General features: G+C 44.4%; 1 protein-coding gene across 2 annotated transcripts in view; it reads right to left on the bottom strand.

Annotated features, from left to right (window-relative positions):
* LOC139371423 (serine hydroxymethyltransferase 2 (mitochondrial)) overlaps positions 1-19,052 on the bottom strand; it is a 31,158-nt gene that overhangs the window by 11,474 nt on the left and 632 nt on the right. Inside the window, exons 1-3 of one of the 2 annotated variants that reach the window (XM_071111824.1) lie at positions 18,891-18,908; positions 5,281-5,478; positions 387-466 (exon numbers count right to left, since the gene is read on the bottom strand). In XM_071111824.1, the coding sequence (XP_070967925.1) occupies positions 387-466; positions 5,281-5,346 (146 nt within the window). In that variant the 5' untranslated portion in view covers positions 5,347-5,478; positions 18,891-18,908. Of the gene's footprint in view, positions 1-386; positions 467-5,280; positions 5,479-18,890; positions 18,909-19,052 lie in introns of those variants that run through there. The other variant, XM_071111823.1, reaches the window with a different exon arrangement.

Raw genomic sequence — 19,052 nt, forward strand, 5'->3', positions numbered from 1 at the left:
CTTGCATTCTCAGTGGTGTGCTAACCTAGTATGGTCAATGCATTGGGCTTACATTCTCAGTGGTGTGCTAACCTAGTATGGTCAATGCATTGGGCATGCATTCTCAGTGGTGTGCTAACCTAGTATGGTCAATGCATTGGGCTTGCATTCTCAGTGGTGTGCTAACCTAGTATGGTCAATGCATTGGGCTTGCATTCTCAGTGGTGTGCTAACCTAGTATGGTCAATGCATTGGGCTTGCATTCTCAGTGGTGTGCTAACCTAGTATGGTCAATGCATTGGGCTTGCATTCTCAGTGGTGTGTTAACCTAGTATGGTCAATGCATTGGGCATGCATTCTCAGTGGTGTGCTAACCTAGTATGGTCATTGTTACGTAGTAGCCTTACCTCCTGCCTGGGTAGCCCTCTGAGTACTTGTTATTGAGGCAGGATCCTTGGGCCTCCAGCGCAGCCCGACTGCAGAAGTTCTGGAGAGGAGAGGCAAACCAGAAGCTGGATATCAGGATCAGAACAATTCAAGAGAGATGGAAAAGGCCAAGGCAAATTATAAACTGTTAAGTGATTAGTAGAATCCCATCCCCAGAGACAACAGCAATCACACTCTTCAAGCAGACTTCATACACAGTCTCTTCTATTCTCCTCTACAAGGAAAAAGAGAAAGCACCATCACTGCTATAAGCGGTGGTAGTGTTGCCCTTTCGCTGAATCATCAAGGGCTGTCCTCACCAAAAAAATATAATATCTTGGTCGCTTGGTGCTGCTGCTCCAGTTTCAACTGTTCTGCCTTATTATTATTCGACCATGCTGGTCATTTATGAACATTTGAACATCTTGACCATGTTCTGTTATAATCTCCACCCGGCACAGCCAGAAGAGGACTGGCCACCCCACATAGCCTGGTTCCTCTCTAGGTTTCTTCCTAGGTTTTGGCCTTTCTAAGGAGTTTTTCCTAGCCACCGTGCTTCTACACCTGCATTGCTTGCTGTTTGGGGTTTTAGGCTGGGTTTCTGTACAGCACTTTGAGATATCAGCTGATGTACGAAGGGCTATATAAATAAAATTGATTTGATTTGACCGAGAGTTCCATTCTTTAAACCAATCGATTGGGCAGAATGTTTAAAAACGTGTATTTTCCATATATGGACACATCCTGTGTGTTTTAATCAAATCAACTACATATACTCAGCTTGTCTGATGCTTTAAGACACACTGTTGGATTAAATAATTAAGACACGACCGGAATTTAGATTGTGCCGTGCCGGGCTCAGACTGTTAAAAACAAAATGACAGCAAGTGACCAGCAACATAGTTACAGCCATTTCTGTCTTAAAAGTTCTGTTACCGAAATCCCAAATTTGTTTTAGGAGAAACATTTCCTAAACCCTTATGTCTTTACATGACACGTGTATGCATCGCATTCAGACGACCAATAGGGCCAGACCTATAGCACATCATAACCAGACCAATAAATTGGTTGTGAACTCTGAACGCCGTAACATGTGACAACAAAATGGATGCAGAGGAAGTGACAAATAAACTTGAACCGGAGTTCATGTTTACTGGTTGCTCAGGAGGTAAAGGGGAAGTCAGATGTGTGGAATAAATGTGACGAGTTGTGGAAAATACTGGAGATGAAGAAAAAGAAGGTGAGGAGAGCAAGGCATTGTGTGCATATTATGTCTGCCAAACAGGAGCTGTTATATTACAAAATAATTTCTGACCGTTTGGAACAATGTAAACACTAAATCAATTATAAAAATGTACGAGAGTCTTCTGTAATAAAAAGGCATACATTTTTTTTTTTTTTTTTTTTACAACAAAAGACTAAAAACAGTTGCATTCATTTGTAAAAACAATTTCCGAAATTGAACGGTTTATTTATTGTTTACACTAAATTATTCAAGGGTCGCCTTGTTATTTTATTTAAAAACTAAAATCCTTGATTGCATTTCAAATCATGAATGACTCGTACGCTGTGTGACGACATGACCGAATGAATGATGGGATACAGTAACCTATTTTTATAGGCCTACGGTATTAAGACTAAACAGGATGTGCTCTGAGGCCTACAGCTTGATGGTGCTTATACAAGGCTGCTATATTAAGCCTACTGATGATAATGACATTACTTATTACGATCATAATAATAAAAGTATATCAAGAGGATTATTATAAATATACATTTCTGACAATTCGGAACAGTGTAAACCGTAAATAAATGATAAAGAATAGCAGAGAGGTTGCTCTAATGGAAAAAGTGTAAAAAACCTTTATTACAGCATAGCAAATATTAAAACCAGGCGAATGTGAAATTGTTTATTTGACATGTGGCTGCGTGAGGTTTGGTGCACACGGAATCAGTAAGTTATTAAAAACAAACACTCAAAAACGGGCAACAGAATCAAGATCGGTCTTATTTCTGTAGATATGGATTATTTATAAAGCCAGGCACATTTAACAGTTAGACTATTGATTATAGATCTAATTAAGTTGGGGTTTGCGCCCTCCTCACTTTTCTTAGACAATTAAAGTAAGGGCTGTTTTCTCGTCTCCTCACTCTGCTGCTGCCTCTGCCACATGGTTCAACACCAATACGCTGGTTAACGTCACTATTATGCACATATCAACACGGTCTAAGAAAAGGTGGCAATTCAACAACTCAGAACTGCAGACAGCGACCACTATTAGTGCTGCACATTATTCTTACATTATATAACCATGTTACATTTCAGTAGCATGTCTGATGGACTGCCTCATCCCCACAGCCTCCACAAGGGATCAGTCCACTCAGAGCCGTTGGTCTCTATCGATAGTTTAGGTGGCAGAGGGGCCAGGATGTTACCGTGTTTCTAAGGCAGAGGGGCCAGGATGTTACCGTGTTTCTAAGGCAGAGGGGCCAGGATGTTACCGTGTTTCTAAGGCAGAGGGGCCAGGATGTTACCGTGTTTCTAAGGCAGAGGGGCCAGGATGTTACCGTGTTTCTAAGGCAGAGGGGCCAGGATGTTACCGTGTTTCTAAGGACAGGTTAGGATCCCTGCTATAACGGCCATAAGTAGTGTCAGGCCCACCTGACAGTGTCAGGGAGAGGAAGGTGACAGGGGAGAGACACCTCAGTGTGGCATCTTGACTCTTCAGCTCAGATTATCACAGTGCCTGTCAGGTTTCAGGCCGCGTTGCGCGGGCCTCCCTACAGGGTTGTATGCTAATGCCGCTCAGACTTCACCTCCACTGGAGAAGGAGATGTGAGATAACAGCTCAGGTAACAGCGTACACACACATTTCTGCTGTGTGTGCCACACTGAGAAAGCACCCCACTCCTCACATTAGACTTGGAAATGCAATCGCTGCCTGTGTTTTCCTCTTAAAAATATCCAGGCCGGGCTAGTAGAAGCTCAAGCAGGAGGCCTTGGCTGTAGTCTGCCTGCAGAGAGGGAGGTGTGAGTGTGCTTTGCGAGGAGAAAAGGGGGGTGGTATTTTACACCTCTTTTCTCCCCAAATTTGATCTTGTTTTGTCGCTGCAACTCCCCAACAGGCTCAGAAGGTTGAGTCATGCGTCCTCCGAAACCTGGCCGGCCAAACCGCACTTCTTAACACCCGCCTGCTTAACCCGGAAGCCAGCCACACCAACATGTCGGAGGAAACACCGTTCAACTGATGACCGAGGTCAGCCTGCAGGCGCCCGGCCCTCCACAAGGAGTCACAAGAGTGCGATGAGCCAAGTAAAGTCCCCCAGCCAAACCCTCCCCTAACGATACCGGGCCAAACCCTCCCCTAACCCGGACGATACCGGGCCAAACCCTCCAATAACCCGGACGATACTGGGCCAAACCCTCCCCTAACCCAGACGATACTGGGCCAAACCCTCCCCTAACCCAGACGATACTGGGCCAAACCCTCCCCTAACCCGGACGATACTGAGCCAATTGTGCGCCACCCTATGGGACTCCCGAACACGGTCGGTTGTGATACATCCCGGGATCCAACCCGGGTCTGTAGTGACGCCTCTAGCACGTTGCCCCACTCGGGAGGCCCCGAAGATGTCAGATTTTCCTCACGCTAGAGTGGGCTGATATATTCCACTGAGCTGGGAGGGAGGATAGAGAACTACAGAGAGAGAATTTAAGTCCAAACGATTCCAAATGAAGCAGGCGTTGGTCAGAAATGCATACTGTTTTATTATGAAAATAACCCTTATCGGTTGACTGAATTGATGTCTTGTTTCTTTCAGTTCAGTAGCCTGTCAAACTTTTATGCATGTAACTGCATATGACTGTCACAGTGCGAGAGACAACGGTCTACACCATTTGCTTCTGAGACTCTGACATAACATATACAACATATACTGACATAGAACTAACTCTAAACATGTTATGGTGATTTCAGATAAAAAGAGCATCATTTGCCCCCACTCCTAATCTGATCGTGCTAATCTTAGGCACACCCCACACTCCACACACTAACAGAGGGCCACTCAGGGGGCCACTCAGCTCAGAGGAGGAACCTCAGAGCAGATCCAGCTCAGAGGAGGAACCTCAGGCAGATCCAGCTCAGAGGAGGAACCAGGCAGATCCAGCTCAGAGGAGGAACCTCAGGCAGATCCAGCTCAGAGGAGGAACCTCAGGCAGATCCAGCTCAGAGGAGGAACCTCAGGCAGATCCAGCTCAGAGGAGGAACCTCAGGCAGATCCAGCTCAGAGGAGGAACCTCAGGCAGATCCAGCTCAGAGGAGGAACCTCAGGCAGATCCAGCTCAGAGGAGGAACCTCAGGCAGATCCAGCTCAGAGGAGGAACCTCAGGCAGATCCAGCTCAGAGGAGGAACCTCAGGCAGATCCAGCTCAGAGGAGGAACCTCAGGCAGATCCAGCTCAGAGGAGGAACCTCAGGCAGAGTGTCCTGCCCAGTCCACGGGGCCTCCTGTTCCACACTACGGGTAGCCGCATGCTGGCTCAGAGGAGGAACCTCAGACAGATCCAGCTCAGAGGCCCAGATCCTGATCTCCATCAGCAGCAGATATTTGTAAACGATGAATGTGTTCATGCGAAAACATTGAACCGAAAAAGTATTGTTGTATCGTATCTCATATATCTAGATGTGTATCGAATTTTTCATGAAAGGAGAGATGCACGTCCTTAGTGTGACTCTGGGCCTGTCAAACTGCTTCTTTCTCAACTGACCATAGACTGACTAACATACAGCTTACCATGAGCTACAGGCCTCCTCTTTCTGACAGCCAACCAAAAAGACAGATAGCTAGCCAGTCAAACAGCCAGTCACACACTCACCTCAGAGGCAATGAGCTCCAGTCCCCGACACTGCCTGTCCTTCTCTTTCCGCAGCAAGTTCCACATCTCCGGGTCGTCCTGGGCCAGACTGTCCTGCCCAGTCCACGGGGCCTCCTGTTCCACACTACGGGTAGCCGCATGCTGGCTCCTCCTCGCCCCAACGCTGCTCAGGGCCACCGGGGCACGCAGGCACAATGGCTGGTAGGGAAACACAGACAGAGAGGAACAGGTCATTAATGGATCCATGATTAAAAAATTAAAAAATAACTGGGTTGTGTTCACAAAAAAAAAAACAAAAAAAAAAGATTAGAAACAGAGGTGGTGTTAGCATGCAATTTCACAAGAACACACGTCTGATCTACAACTCCCATTGGTTAAGACAACGGTAGCATTAGCGGCCGCTTATTGTCTGAATACCCGGTGAGGGGTGGTTGGAGATGTCAACAAAGCAGCACGGCAGAAAAATATGCTGCCAAGTTTTCAAACTACCGGTCGTGTTTCTTTGTTGAGAGGACATTTAAAGCGATCTGTGCATTTCAACAACCACATGAATACACCCATTTCTCTTTTGCATATCAAAAAACAAAAATGACCACTCCTGCCACGGTTTTGAACAGATTCGATTATACTACTAAGATTATTATACTATTATATATTATACTACTTATACGCACCAAGAAAAATAACGCAACAAGCATGCAGATGCAGTAAGTGATAAACTAGGGATAGCTAACGTTGTCACAAAGCATAATGCACCAACCAGGTAACTTTCATGCCTTCAGAAACTATTCACGCTACTTTTCACGCCACCAGGGTAGCCTAGTGGTTAGAGCGTTGGACTAGTAACTGGAAGGTTGCAAGTTCAAACCCCCGAGCTGACAACCCACTGTTCCTAGGCCGTCATTGAAAATAAGAATTTGTTCTTAACTGAGTAGTTAAATAAAAAAAATATTTTTTTTCCAAATGTTGTGTTACGACCCGAATTTTGTACCTGGCCGACACACAATACACCATAATGTGAAAGTGGAATTGTGTTTAATTTGAACTAATTAATTAAAAATTAAAAGCTGAAATATCTTAGGTCAATATGTATTCAACCCCTTTTATGGCAAACCTAAATAAGTTCAGGAGTAAACATTTGCTTAACAAATCACTTAACTTGCATGGACTCACTGTGTGCAATTTTAACATGATTTTTGAACGACTACCTCATCCCTGTTCCCCACACATACAGATAATTGTAAGGTCCCTCAGTCAAGCAGTGAATTTCAAACAGATTCAACCACAAAGACCAGGGAGTTATACCAATGCCCCAGAGGGCACCTATTGGTAGATTACCAATTTTACCTATTGGTCATTTTTTTTAATTAAAAATGAGACATTGAACATCCCTTTGAGCATGGTGAAGTTATTAATTACACTATCAATACACCCAGTCACTACAAAGATACAGGTGTCTTTCCTAACTCAGTTGCAGGAGAGGAAGGAAACTGCTCAGGGATTTCACCATAAAGCCAATGGTGACTTTAAAAAACAGTTTGAGTTTAATCGCTGTGATAGGAGAAAACAGAGGATGGATCAACATTGCAGGTAATCCACAATACTAACCTAACTGACAGAGTGAAAAGAATCCTGTAAGGAATTTAAAACAAATCCTAAACATACATCCTGTTTGCAACAAGGCACTAAAGTAATACTGAAAAACAAAGCAAACTTTTTGACCTGAATAGTGTTATGTTTGTGGCAAATCCAATACAACACATTACTGAGTACCACTCTCCATAGTTTCTAGCATAGTGGTGGCTGTATCATGTTATGGGTATTGCTTGTAATCGTTAAGGACTGGGGAATTTTTCCAGGATAAAAAAAGAAACAGAATGGCGCTAAGCACAGGCAAAAGTCCTAGAGGAAATTCTGGTTCAGTCTGCTTTCCACCAGACACTGGGAGATGAATTCACCTTTCAGCAGGACAATAACCTAAAACACAAGGCCAAATCCACACAGGAGTTGCTTCCCATGGAGGCAATGAATGTCCCTGTGTGGCCAAAGTACAGTTTTGACTTGAAATTCTTTGGCAAGACCTGAAAATGGTTGTCTAGCAATAACTGACAAACAAAAAACACAGCTGTTTTGCTGCCAAAGGGTGCTTTTACAAAGTATTGACTCAGGGGTGTGAATACTTCAGATATTTCTGTATTTCCCTACAAAAAAAAATTAAATAGCATAGAAATGTCAAAACACATGTTTTCACTTTGTCATTATGGCGCATTTTCTGTAAATGGGGGATACATTTTATTCAGTCCATTTAACAAAAAAAAATCAGTCTAACAACAAAATGTGGAAAACGTCAAGGTGTGAATACTTCCTGAAGGCACTAACAGATTAATCAAAACTCTATTTCAATGTTTCTAGAAATTACAATAGCTGACATTTTAATTTGATCTGTTTGGGATACACCATGTTCTACACTGTTCTACACAACATGTCACCCTGACACCTACAGTAGAGCATGATGAACATGGAGGGAAACAATCAAATTGGCCAGTCAGGCTTTTTTGTCCTACCAGATCTGCAATGAGAAGGTTCTAGCTACTATATCCCTTGGATGTGGCTGTTCAGTTTTATTCAGGTCCCAGGCTTCCATGACTGCTATTTACAGAAGTCAACAAAAAAAAAAATGCTTTTTGCTTTAGCTCAATCTGCACTTGATAGATCAGATCTAGTCTGTAGTGAGGAAGTATGCCGTCTGATAAATTGGGAGGGAGACTAGAGGGAGACCCAGAGGCACCACGACGGTTCATTTACTTCATGCCGTTAGAATTTATGCTATTAAATCATGAGATTCCATTGGGGCAGTTCTCCCTCGTGGAAAATAGCTATCCAAGCAATGTTCGCAAAGTCTATGCTTCCATGGTGCTGCTGCTGCTAGCAGTCACTGAGGGGCAGAGTCAAAGTATCCGAATGGTGTTTTGTTATGTCTTGACCAAGGTCATTATAGAAAAGAAAAAATTGCAACTCTTGGCGTAGTCGGCGGTTCTTAAATCTCTAGCTCTCGGCTGTTTACTAACCACATATCTTAGCTGTTAAGACTGTAAAATTGATCTTCCGCAAATCAGTAGTGTTGGACCTACAGTAGAAGTGTCAGAGACACGTACTACATAACCAGAATTGTTTCAGAAGATAGGCCTATGTATTTCAAATCGTACAGTAGCCTACTTTGTTGTCAATGTCTCTTTTTTAACGATTAATACATCTAGACACATGAAGGCAGACATAACATTTTCTATTTTTAACAGACATATCTCACTTATGCACTCCAATGTGTAACTAATATAATTTAGAGTTAGCTTGGTGTTTGAGTGATAATAATCAGCATGGTTGTATGCCTCTATCAGCTGTACTTAGGGAAGGGAGCTAGCTAGCTGCTTTGAAGAGCCAGCACAGAGCAGAAACAGCAGGACCTCTACACAGCACTTCCTCTTATCTAATCTCAGCTAGCACCATGCCTAGTTCTCTGCCTGACTAGTTCTCCACACAGCTAGCTGCAGGACAGTGTGGGTACACAGTTTCAGCTTTCCCCATTCCACACATTTACCCTGTTTCTATTAGCCCCCTTGGAACGGAGGGCTTCTGACCTCAATGGAACTTCCTGGTTAAATAAAGGCTGGCTCATGTTCTGGGCAGGTTAGTCAGTTCTCCCTTAGCCCTCAGTTTACTCTCTGCACGGCTGTTACAATAGGGATAGGATTGACGCACTAAGATTATGTTGTTTGTGTTTGTCAGATTTTCCAAACCTAGTCTCAGATAATTTGGTTAAAGTACAACACCGACCTGACGGTAGTATGGCATGACAATGGTGAGAAGAGAATAACTGTTTAAAAACAGAGGCCCTAGCTCCGTGAAACTACAAAAGTCCTGTGTTGAGAGGGGGGGGGGGGGGGGGGGGTGCATGCAAATTAAATAGCTCATCACCTTTTATTAAACAGCAGGACTGGCCTAATGATGGTCTTCTATTTACCCAGACCCCCTACCGAGCCAGTCTCCGGTGTACTGCAGGGTGATGTGTAACTTCACTTTAAAAGTGCTATTAAAATCCAATTAACACAAATGATGGTGACCAGGATGACTGTACGGGTTATATACTGTCTGGTGTGTGTGTGTGTGTGTTTCACTAAAACATTTTTATTTTAAACACTGCACTTCTGAAAGAGAAAATATTTGTCAAAACAAGTAGAATTCATGCCTTGAAAAATAGGTCACAGATTATTCTGCACACTGCAAAGTCATAAATACCACAGGCCATTTTTCACACAACTATCTCCAGAACATAGGAACACATTCATTCTAATGACAGGTTATTTACACACATATATTAGCCTACAATATTAAATCTTTATCACAGATCGTTCACCTTCATGAGCTGCTGTGGCTGCTTCCTCTAAAAAAAAAAAAAAACATGTACTAGATCTTCCAGGAGCTGCCTGGCAGGCCTGCAGTTATTTCCCCTGGAGCTAGCTCCTGTGGTGCTGATGAGGAGGAATATCTAGGGCCCCATCCTCTCCTCCCAGGTTGGCACATTAAATGGGTGATGGTGAAACCCAACTCTCCTGGCCTTCTGTCAGCCTGCGGGCCACTCCGAGTGTGTGAGGAGGAAGACAGCTAAGGTCCACCCGAGGGAGAGGGGGGGTGAGGCGTCCTAGGGAGACAGCTCAGGTCCACCCGCCTGCTCCCTCAGGGGACACGTTCCACACACACAGAAATCACACGGGTCATTAAGTACTGACGGGACCCGTCCTTTGCTGTCTGCCCACACGCTGGCACATACACCCACACAGCCTTGCTTACAGCAGAGAGCAGACGGAGGTGTCCATCTGTCTGCGCTGAGGGCATCCCCTCCTTTCTGCACTGGTGTCACTGTAGGATGCTAAACAGAGTGGCACTGCATCCTTTTTATTAGCTCCTTACACACGCACTCCATCAAGCACTCCTCTGTCCCCCTCCCACCCAGGGCTGGCCCGGGAAGCAGGCTCCTCTGTCCCCCTCCCACCCAGGGCTGGCCCGGGAAGCAGGCTCCTCTGTCCCCCTCCCACCCAGGGCTGGCCTGGGAAGCAGGCTCCTCTGTCCCCCTCCCACCCAGGGCTGGGCGATATAGCCTTATAGTAATATCTACATTTTTTTTCACCGATTTGGACAATTCACAACCTCAATTTCTCTGAACAAATAACAAAAGGCCAAGACATAATTCTTCATTGAATTTTCTTTATAAAAATTGTAAAAAAAATATATACACAATGCCTCAAGGCCTATTTCTGCAAAACAAATGAGCAACACTGCGTGCCAGGCTGTCATCATCGTATGCAAATACATTAAAAAAAATAAGAATTAAGAATAAGAAGAACTTGCACAACAATAAATAAAATTATAAAATTTTGTCCTTTACTTTGTTCTTCACGAGTTTCTGGCGAGGAACACACGCCCGTCTACTGACTCTGGCTTTAGGCCCTGGAGAGGAACACACGCCCGTCTACTGACTCTGGCTTTAGGCCCTGGAGAGGAACACACGCCCGTCTACGGACTCTGGCTTTAGGCCCTGGAGAGGAACACACGCCCGTCTACGGACTCTGGCTTTAGGCCCTGGAGAGGAACACACGCCCGTCTACGGACTCTGGCTTTAGGCCCTGGCGAGGAACACACGCCCGTCTACTGACTCTGGCTTTAGGCCCTGTGACATGTCACAATGTTCCCAGCTGTGCTAAAGACCCTCTCCGAAGGGGCAGTTGTAGCAGGAATACACTGGTACTTTTTTTTTAGCAAGCTGACTCAGTCTTGAGATGTAGGCCTCATGGAGCCTTCACCACTCACGTGGGTCTTTGTGTCAGGGGTCTAAAATAACTGACAACAAGTAACTCGACAACTCAGTTTTGATGTCGTCCTCCTCTGACTCTGGGCCAGACAGTGCCGTCGTCTTGAAAAAGCTTTGCCAGTGTTTTCTTGCCTTTCTTAGACACCGGTTCACTTTCTGTGGCGCACAGTTGTGCCCAGGGTGACGTGTGCTTTCCTCAGCTAGCAGAGACCTCCGCTCTAAAAACAGATGTTTGTTTGATGCTCTCAATCTTGTCGTCATCTGCTATACATGTGGTCCTGAACCCGGGGATCCACCAGCGAGGACATATCAAGGTGTTCCAACTGTGGCAGGGTCTTCGTACTTATAGTTGAGATACTGTAGTGGGGGCACTCTTGATTTTCTTTGCGAGCGTGTCCTCACCTTCCTCTGGCTGCAGGAGGCTGCGGTTGAACAGTTTTTTTACAGGCTTGAGGTAGGGGACGCTAACGTAGTTCTCCCCAGACAGCACGTCAGTGATTTCCTGTAGTGGGCCTATGGCTTTGCTTACTGACTCCAACACATTGATATCCTGACAGTTGGACACCAGGTGCCTGCTTTTCTTCTGAGCCCAGGACTTGGGCTATGGCCTTTCCTTTTTCCAGGATTTGTTCTATCATCTTCTGTCTTGACCCCCACATGGTCGGGGAGTGGTGAGCTGGTAGACTTGAGCTCAGCCTGTGCTCCAGACAAGTCTCGCCTCTTGTTCCAGCTGAAGGAAAAGGTGCTGACCACCACCTTGCACATCCCAAAGGCACGGTGAACTCGTGGGTCTTTCACACCAGTGTCTGAAAATAATGAAGAAAGGATTCTAAGAACGGCAGCATTTTAAATAAAATGTGACAAGTACAGTATTCAGTTGACCTGTCAAACCAACGCCACCCCATCTCCCCCTCCCACCCACACGTCTATTCTATTGTTTAGGAATGTTACACCACAAGCTGTTTGAATGTGTAATCATTTTGACTGAAAATGTATTAAATTGAGTTTGTTATAAACTAAAAACAGCCTGTGGTTATTTGCTATTGGATTGGTAAAAGGACAACTACTAACCCAACCTACAGCTGGCCTGAACACAACTTTTTAGAATGCACTTTAATTATCCAATGTCACACTTACCGATGGCGAGGTGAAGCCCAAAGCACTGCAGGCGGGTCCAGTTGATCAAGCGTAATGCTGTTACCATGTTGCTCCCGCTGTCAGTTGTCATGCACACCTGTCGGTCTTCACTCATCTTCCACGATGCCAGAGAGCCTCAGACCCTGGGCTATTACTTCACCCGTATGATCATCTTCCACGATGGCAGAGAGCCTCCGAGACCCTGGGCTATTACTTCACCCGTATGATCATCTTCCACGATTCATTTATGTAGTGGACTGTCAAACGTAGGTACGGCTCTGAAGTTCTGCTCGACCATAGACGTGGCTGTGGTGGAAAAATAAACACTAGCCAGCTTCTCTGCTCGACTCTTTCGCGGGTAGCAGTGTATAATCGCGGCAGGGCTTCTTCCGTGAAATACTTGCGGCTTGGCAGCTGATAATTGCGGTCAACTGTACCTAGCAGCTTTTTAAAGCCTAGCTCTTCTACTGTAAAGATCGGGACCATATATTTCACTAGGTAATAGAGCTCCTTCCACCGCAAACTTTTCTTGGTCGTGCTGCTGATGCTTTTCATAGCAATCGTCTCTCGATACATTTTGCACAGCACATTAATACTCTTAAACCCCAACCACTTCCATACTACTGAAAACATCAGACCTCTTAAACCCCAACCACTTCCATACTACTGAAAACATCAGACCTCTTAAACCCCAACCACTTCCATACTACTGAAAACATCAGACCTCTTAAACCCCAACCACTTCCATACTACTGAAAAACATCAGACCTCTTAAACCCCAACCACTTCCATATTACTGAAAACATCAGACCTCTTAAACCCCAACCACTTCCATACTACTGAAAAACATCAGACCTCTTAAACCCCAACCGCTTCCATATTACTGAAAACATCAGACCTCTTAAACCCCAACCACTTCCATACTACTGAAAAACATCAGACCTCTTAAACCCCAACCACTTCCATACTACTGAAAAACATCAGACCTCTTAAACCCCAACCACTTCCATACTACTGAAAACATCAGACCTCTTAAACCCCAACCACTTCCATACTACTGAAAACATCAGACCTCTTAAACCCCAACCGCTTCCATATTACTGAAAACATCAGACCTCTTAAACCCCAACCACTTCCATACTACTGAAAACATCAGACCTCTTAAACCCCAACCGCTTCCATATTACTGAAAACATCAGACCTCTTAAACCCCAACCACTTCCATACTACTGAAAAACATCAGACCTCTTAAACCCCAACCACTTCCATACTACTGAAAACATCAGACCTCTTAAACCCCAACCACTTCCATACTACTGAAAACATCAGACCTCTTAAACCCCAACCACTTCCATATTACTGAAAACATCAGACCGCTTAAACCCCAACCACTTCCATATTACTGAAAACATCAGACCTCTTAAACCCCAACCACTTCCATACTACTGAAAACATCAGACCGCTTAAACCCCAACCACTTCCATATTACTGAAAACATCAGACCTCTTAAACCCCAACCACTTCCATACTACTGAAAACATCAGACCTCTTAAACCCCAACCACTTCCATACTACTGAAAACATCAGACCGCTTAAACCCCAACCACTTCCATATTACTGAAAACATCAGACCTCTTAAACCCCAACCACTTCCATATTACTGAAAACATCAGACCTCTTAAACCCCAACCACTTCCATACTACTGAAAACATCAGACCTCTTAAACCCCAACCACTTCCATACTACTGAAAACATCAGACCGCTTAAACCCCAACCACTTCCATATTACTGAAAACATCAGACCTCTTAAACCCCAACCACTTCCATACTACTGAAAACATCAGACCTCTTAAACCCCAACCACTTCCATACTACTGAAAACATCAGACCTCTTAAACCCCAACCACTTCCATATTACTGAAAAAACATTGCTGCCCTTTTTGGGGGCGATTTCATCCTCACGAGAGGCTGAGCCGGGCGTCCTCACGAGAGGCTGAGCCGGGCGTCCTCACGAGAGGCTGAGCCGGGCGTCCTCACGAGAGGCTGAGCCGGGCGTCCTCACGAGAGGCTGAGCCGGGCGTCCTCACGAGAGGCTGAGCCGGGCGTCCTCACGAGAGGCTGAGCTGGCGTCCTCACTTTCCATGTTGGTGGAACTCTTACCAGCGCTACACTTCTACGGCGGGGTTACAATTTGTGAAAGGCTGTCTAGGGTTGTGATTGGTGGATAACCTCTGTGCACATGTTGTCACGCAACTGGGACATGATTGGACATTGGGCTGACAGAGAAGAGACAGTGAGATGCTGCATTTGTAAAATGTTACAACATTATAACAGAACCTTGATTCTTCCGATACAGGCATTTTCCATAACGTGCTAAAACAAACTCAAATATATATATTTTTTTAAAAACACTATATAAATCGCCCAGCCCTACTCCCACCTCCGTCTAGCCTGGGCAGCAGTCTCCTCTAAACAAACAGATCACACTTCTCCTTCCCGAGGCCTGCTCTGCCTGCTGCACCCCCCCCACCCCACATCATTACACTGTATTAATTAAATAAACAGCATGATTAATTGATCCTAGAGAAGTAGTGAGAGGATGTGTAGATGCTAAGGACCAGATCTGTCACCGTTGTTGGCAGCGCTATATTTAGACAACAGATTAATGTCTTTTGAAGGTGAACGGGATGAGAAACTAGTAGTGATGACAAGGGTACATGAGATCAGCATGTTGTCTACTATGTTCTAGTAGGGAGGTACTGAGGCGTCACACACTGTCCTGAGGTTGAGGATGCACTAGTTTGTCATTTCCTGTCTGACCGGCCTCGACGCCCGGCCTGCTACTATCCTTTTTGGCTGCTAAAAGAAAGAAAGAAAAAAAAAATCCAACTATCATTCCATTTTAACTGATTATTTCTTGTCATCTTCCTCTGGGTCGTTGAAGAGGAGTCCATTTTCCAGATGACTGCTGTCCATCAGGCCTGGTGTGAAACTACAATCAGCCTTGTAACCACGGGTGACAGAGAAAAGAAGGAGACAAGGGCAAGACAGGGGTTTAAAACAGGGCAGAAGTATCAGTCAGGAGAACAGCCGCTGCCTCTCTTCCCGTCACTGACTAATAGGAGAACTGCCGTTACAAATTGCCCCCTGATTCAGCTGGGATGCCAAGGCGGACCAATGGAGGAAAAAAAGGAGAAAACTGGCCAGGGTGAAGTGGGTTGACGTCTGGCTGGATACAGCCAGCGTGTGACGAGACGGGCGTCACAGGAACAGTCAGCGGGGCTTCAGTCTAGCGGTAGAAAGCCTCCAAAACATCACAACGACGATAACATTAACCCCTTGTTATAGGCCACTGACAGTTGAGAGGGCAGTTCAAGGAACAAATGTGTTGCCTTCTCTACATCCAATGTTTACGTGTAGGCCTAGGCTAGACAAACTGGATCCTGTCTGCTGCTTAACTTGTAGGCATCTGTGCAAACACTTCTGTTTTTCAAACGTAAGTAACAGTGATGTTAATGCTGGTTTGTCATTGGTGAGTTTTAGAGAGGCTATCTAGATTATGCATGAAGTAGTTTTTATTTTATTTTTAAATCAGGTGCTGGTTGATTGGCAGCGACACAGAATTCTTGCCAATGCCTTTTTAAACAACTTGCTTTAAAAAGTTGTTTAATAAATACAGATCTCAACCAATCACTTTGCCTCTTCAGAAAACGGATCAGAAAAACTGCGTAAGCACTTCAAAAAGAGAAATAAAGGCCATCACAATGAAACACTCGTGTTGCGTATCTGGTGGTTTCAGGGCATTGTATTATATTAGAACGTCTTCAGAAAATAGTGAGATGACTACTGGCTTTTCCTCACACATTATGGCTCAAATATGCAGAAACCATACTGGTAAGGCAGTGTTTTTCAGTCACTGAAGCCTAACAGAACTTCAGGTTAGGGCTCAGCGGAAAGTGAGTGTCTGCTTCCCTAGATACCAGATTGGAATTCTGACACTCCTGTCTCACTGAGGAACAGTCTTTGCTCAAGTAAAATGTATTTTTTTTATTTTTTATTTTATTTAAAATGCCATTATTTATTTGGACTTTATTTAACTAGGCAAGTCAGTTAAAAACAAATTCTTATTTACAATGACGGCCTACCCCGGCCAAACCCCGGACGACGCTGGGCCAATTTTGCGCCGCACTATGGGACTCCAAATCACGGCCGATTGTGATACAACATGGAATCAAACCAGGGTCTGTAGTGACGCCTCTAGCACTGAGATGCTGTGCCACTCGGGAGCCCCCCTCGGCTGTGCCCCCCCCCCCCCCCCTCGAGAGCTAATAAGGTAAGACCTCTAACATTCACTCGTAAGTTCATACTTCATATTAAAATGGAAAGCTTAACACATGTTGGCTATAGCCAATTAAAGCCAACAAGCAAGTCAAGGATTCTAAAAAAAAACACAGATTTTAAAATCCAGCCCATTCCAAATGCAATGAAAACCACGATCCTCAAAATAACTAGTCTAATACCGACTGTACATGTGGCTACGCGGTACTCAGCTTGTGCTCTTGTCTTAACTCCAGCTCACCCCCTTGCAGTGGCCTTGAGTGGAGACAGAGGGGTGTGCACAGAGGCTACAGGTCAGGGGTGTGTGTGCACAGACCACTGAGCTCATTGGCCGACGCCGAGCTTTGAGCTTTGGCTCCTCCGAAGGCAATAATATGAACCCAGTCAAAACGGTGGACTCAGAGTTATAGGATGTAGCGGCAGGCAGCCTAGTGGTTAGAGCGTTTGACTAGTAACTGAAAGGTTGCTAGGTCGAATCCCCGAGCTGACAAGGTTAAAAATCTGTCGTTCTGCCCCTGAACAAGGCAGTTAACCCACAACCCACAACCCTAGGCCGTCATTGTAAATAATAATTTGTTCTTAACTGACTTGCCTAGTTAAATAAAAGGTTCAATAGTACAAGGGGCTCTTTATAGACGCAGATTGATAAGAAAGTGACAGTATAGCCATGAAGAAACAATGCAGACAGGCCAGACTCCTAGCTACAGTCCTAAACTTGTTGAAACTAGCCATGTCTAGACTATATGGCAATTTCACTGATTTAACAACAACAAAAAACACATCTGCTGTGAGCAGTTTTGAATTGCATTTAAACTTCAAGACAGTCTTCCTCAAGTGCCACATATGCATAACTAATTCACTACTTTGTGGTAGGCCTACTTTACTGAAGTTAAAACAGCCACTCCTGCAAAATGAAAGCCCAGGAGGCAGATATATGATTACAGATAGTAAGTAGTTCAGAGATGATAGGCCTTAGACCTAAAAACCTCAGTAAAGTGATTAAGGCCACCTCCTTATTTCTACATGAGTGCACGCCACCATACAGACTGCAACTCGTGAGATCTTTGAAATTGCATTAGGATGCATTCATAACTGATTAGCACAATAGGAGAAGCATGCAAACCATTCAGTCATCTTAATAGGAAACATTAACCCAAAGAGCCGCCTCGCATCAACTGCCCTACATTAGTTTGTCTGCACAACAGATTCTCACTTCCTTGTTAAATCCACGTTGAGAAGGTTGCCACTTCACGGGTGTTCGGCTCGCTCAGTGTGAAATGGCCTCCCTAACCCATCACGTAGCCTATAGTCTCTCATGACAACCTCCTCTATTTGGATCTGGGTACTGAGATTAGGATAACCATCATGTAGCCTATAGTCTCTCATGACAACCTCTATTTGGATCTGGGTACTGAGATTAGGATAACCATCATGTAGCACATTTACAAAAAAAATGTATAGCACAAGCTTTTAGACTCACAAAAGGTGATATGTCTATGCTCCAATGCTGGATGCTAACAGATCAATAACTTTGCCTCTGATACAAAAACCTGTTGCATGTTTGTTTGGAGAGTGAGAGGTGAATACGTAGACTGGCCATTGAAAGTGTTGTGACAGTTTGATGAATTAGCCCCATGCAGACGGAAATACTATCTTGATACTTACATAATAAACATCAAGCTATTAGGTTCCTTAATAGCTGACTGGTGTAATTAACAGGTAGACTATATACCAACTGTAAAAGTACTACCTTGAGAAGGGTTAATATTTGTCGACTGTTCTTGCAGAACAGCTGCATTTTGCACTTTGAGCTTTCAGATACTGCCCTGTCTAGGAAAATGCTTTCAGTTTGTAAAGAACATTTGTGCAATACAAACTCCCTCTGAAAGGATCCCAAACATTGTAGCCATCAAAGTCCAAACATTTTATCAATCAACTACTGTCAAATCGTGAAATATATTCACATCAGTTCAAATTGTTCATACATTCAAATAGGACTCTGTTTAAAAATGTTTGTTTAAAAAAAAAAAATTCTTCCCAGCTTAAAATAAGAAATATTTTCTTCCAAGTCCAAAACTACATGAATGTAGCTAGAAAAGTAACAGTATAATTTGCCAACCAGCTGAAATGATGAAACCAACTAGACTGTTGCATCACTCACCAGTTAAACAGTAACCATGTGAGGCTAAGTGTTTACATCTGACGAGTTTACTATCCATACCGTGTAACTACGCGTAACTAGGGTTAACTATATTACAGACAGTTACTTACATTAGAGGGGTAATCAATCACTCAAGGTTACAGTTAGTTCCTAATGTCAAACCAAACACGTGGGAAACTGGCCAAGCTACCTGGCATCTTTGTCCCCAGTGGTGCAGAGTGGTGCAAAGTAAGCGTGGGACTCTGGGAGGGAGATAGTGAAAGTTGATCTCT

This window comes from Oncorhynchus clarkii, chromosome 17 (genome assembly GCF_045791955.1).
Source record: "Oncorhynchus clarkii lewisi isolate Uvic-CL-2024 chromosome 17, UVic_Ocla_1.0, whole genome shotgun sequence".
In the NCBI taxonomy this organism is placed as follows: domain Eukaryota; kingdom Metazoa; phylum Chordata; class Actinopteri; order Salmoniformes; family Salmonidae; genus Oncorhynchus; species Oncorhynchus clarkii.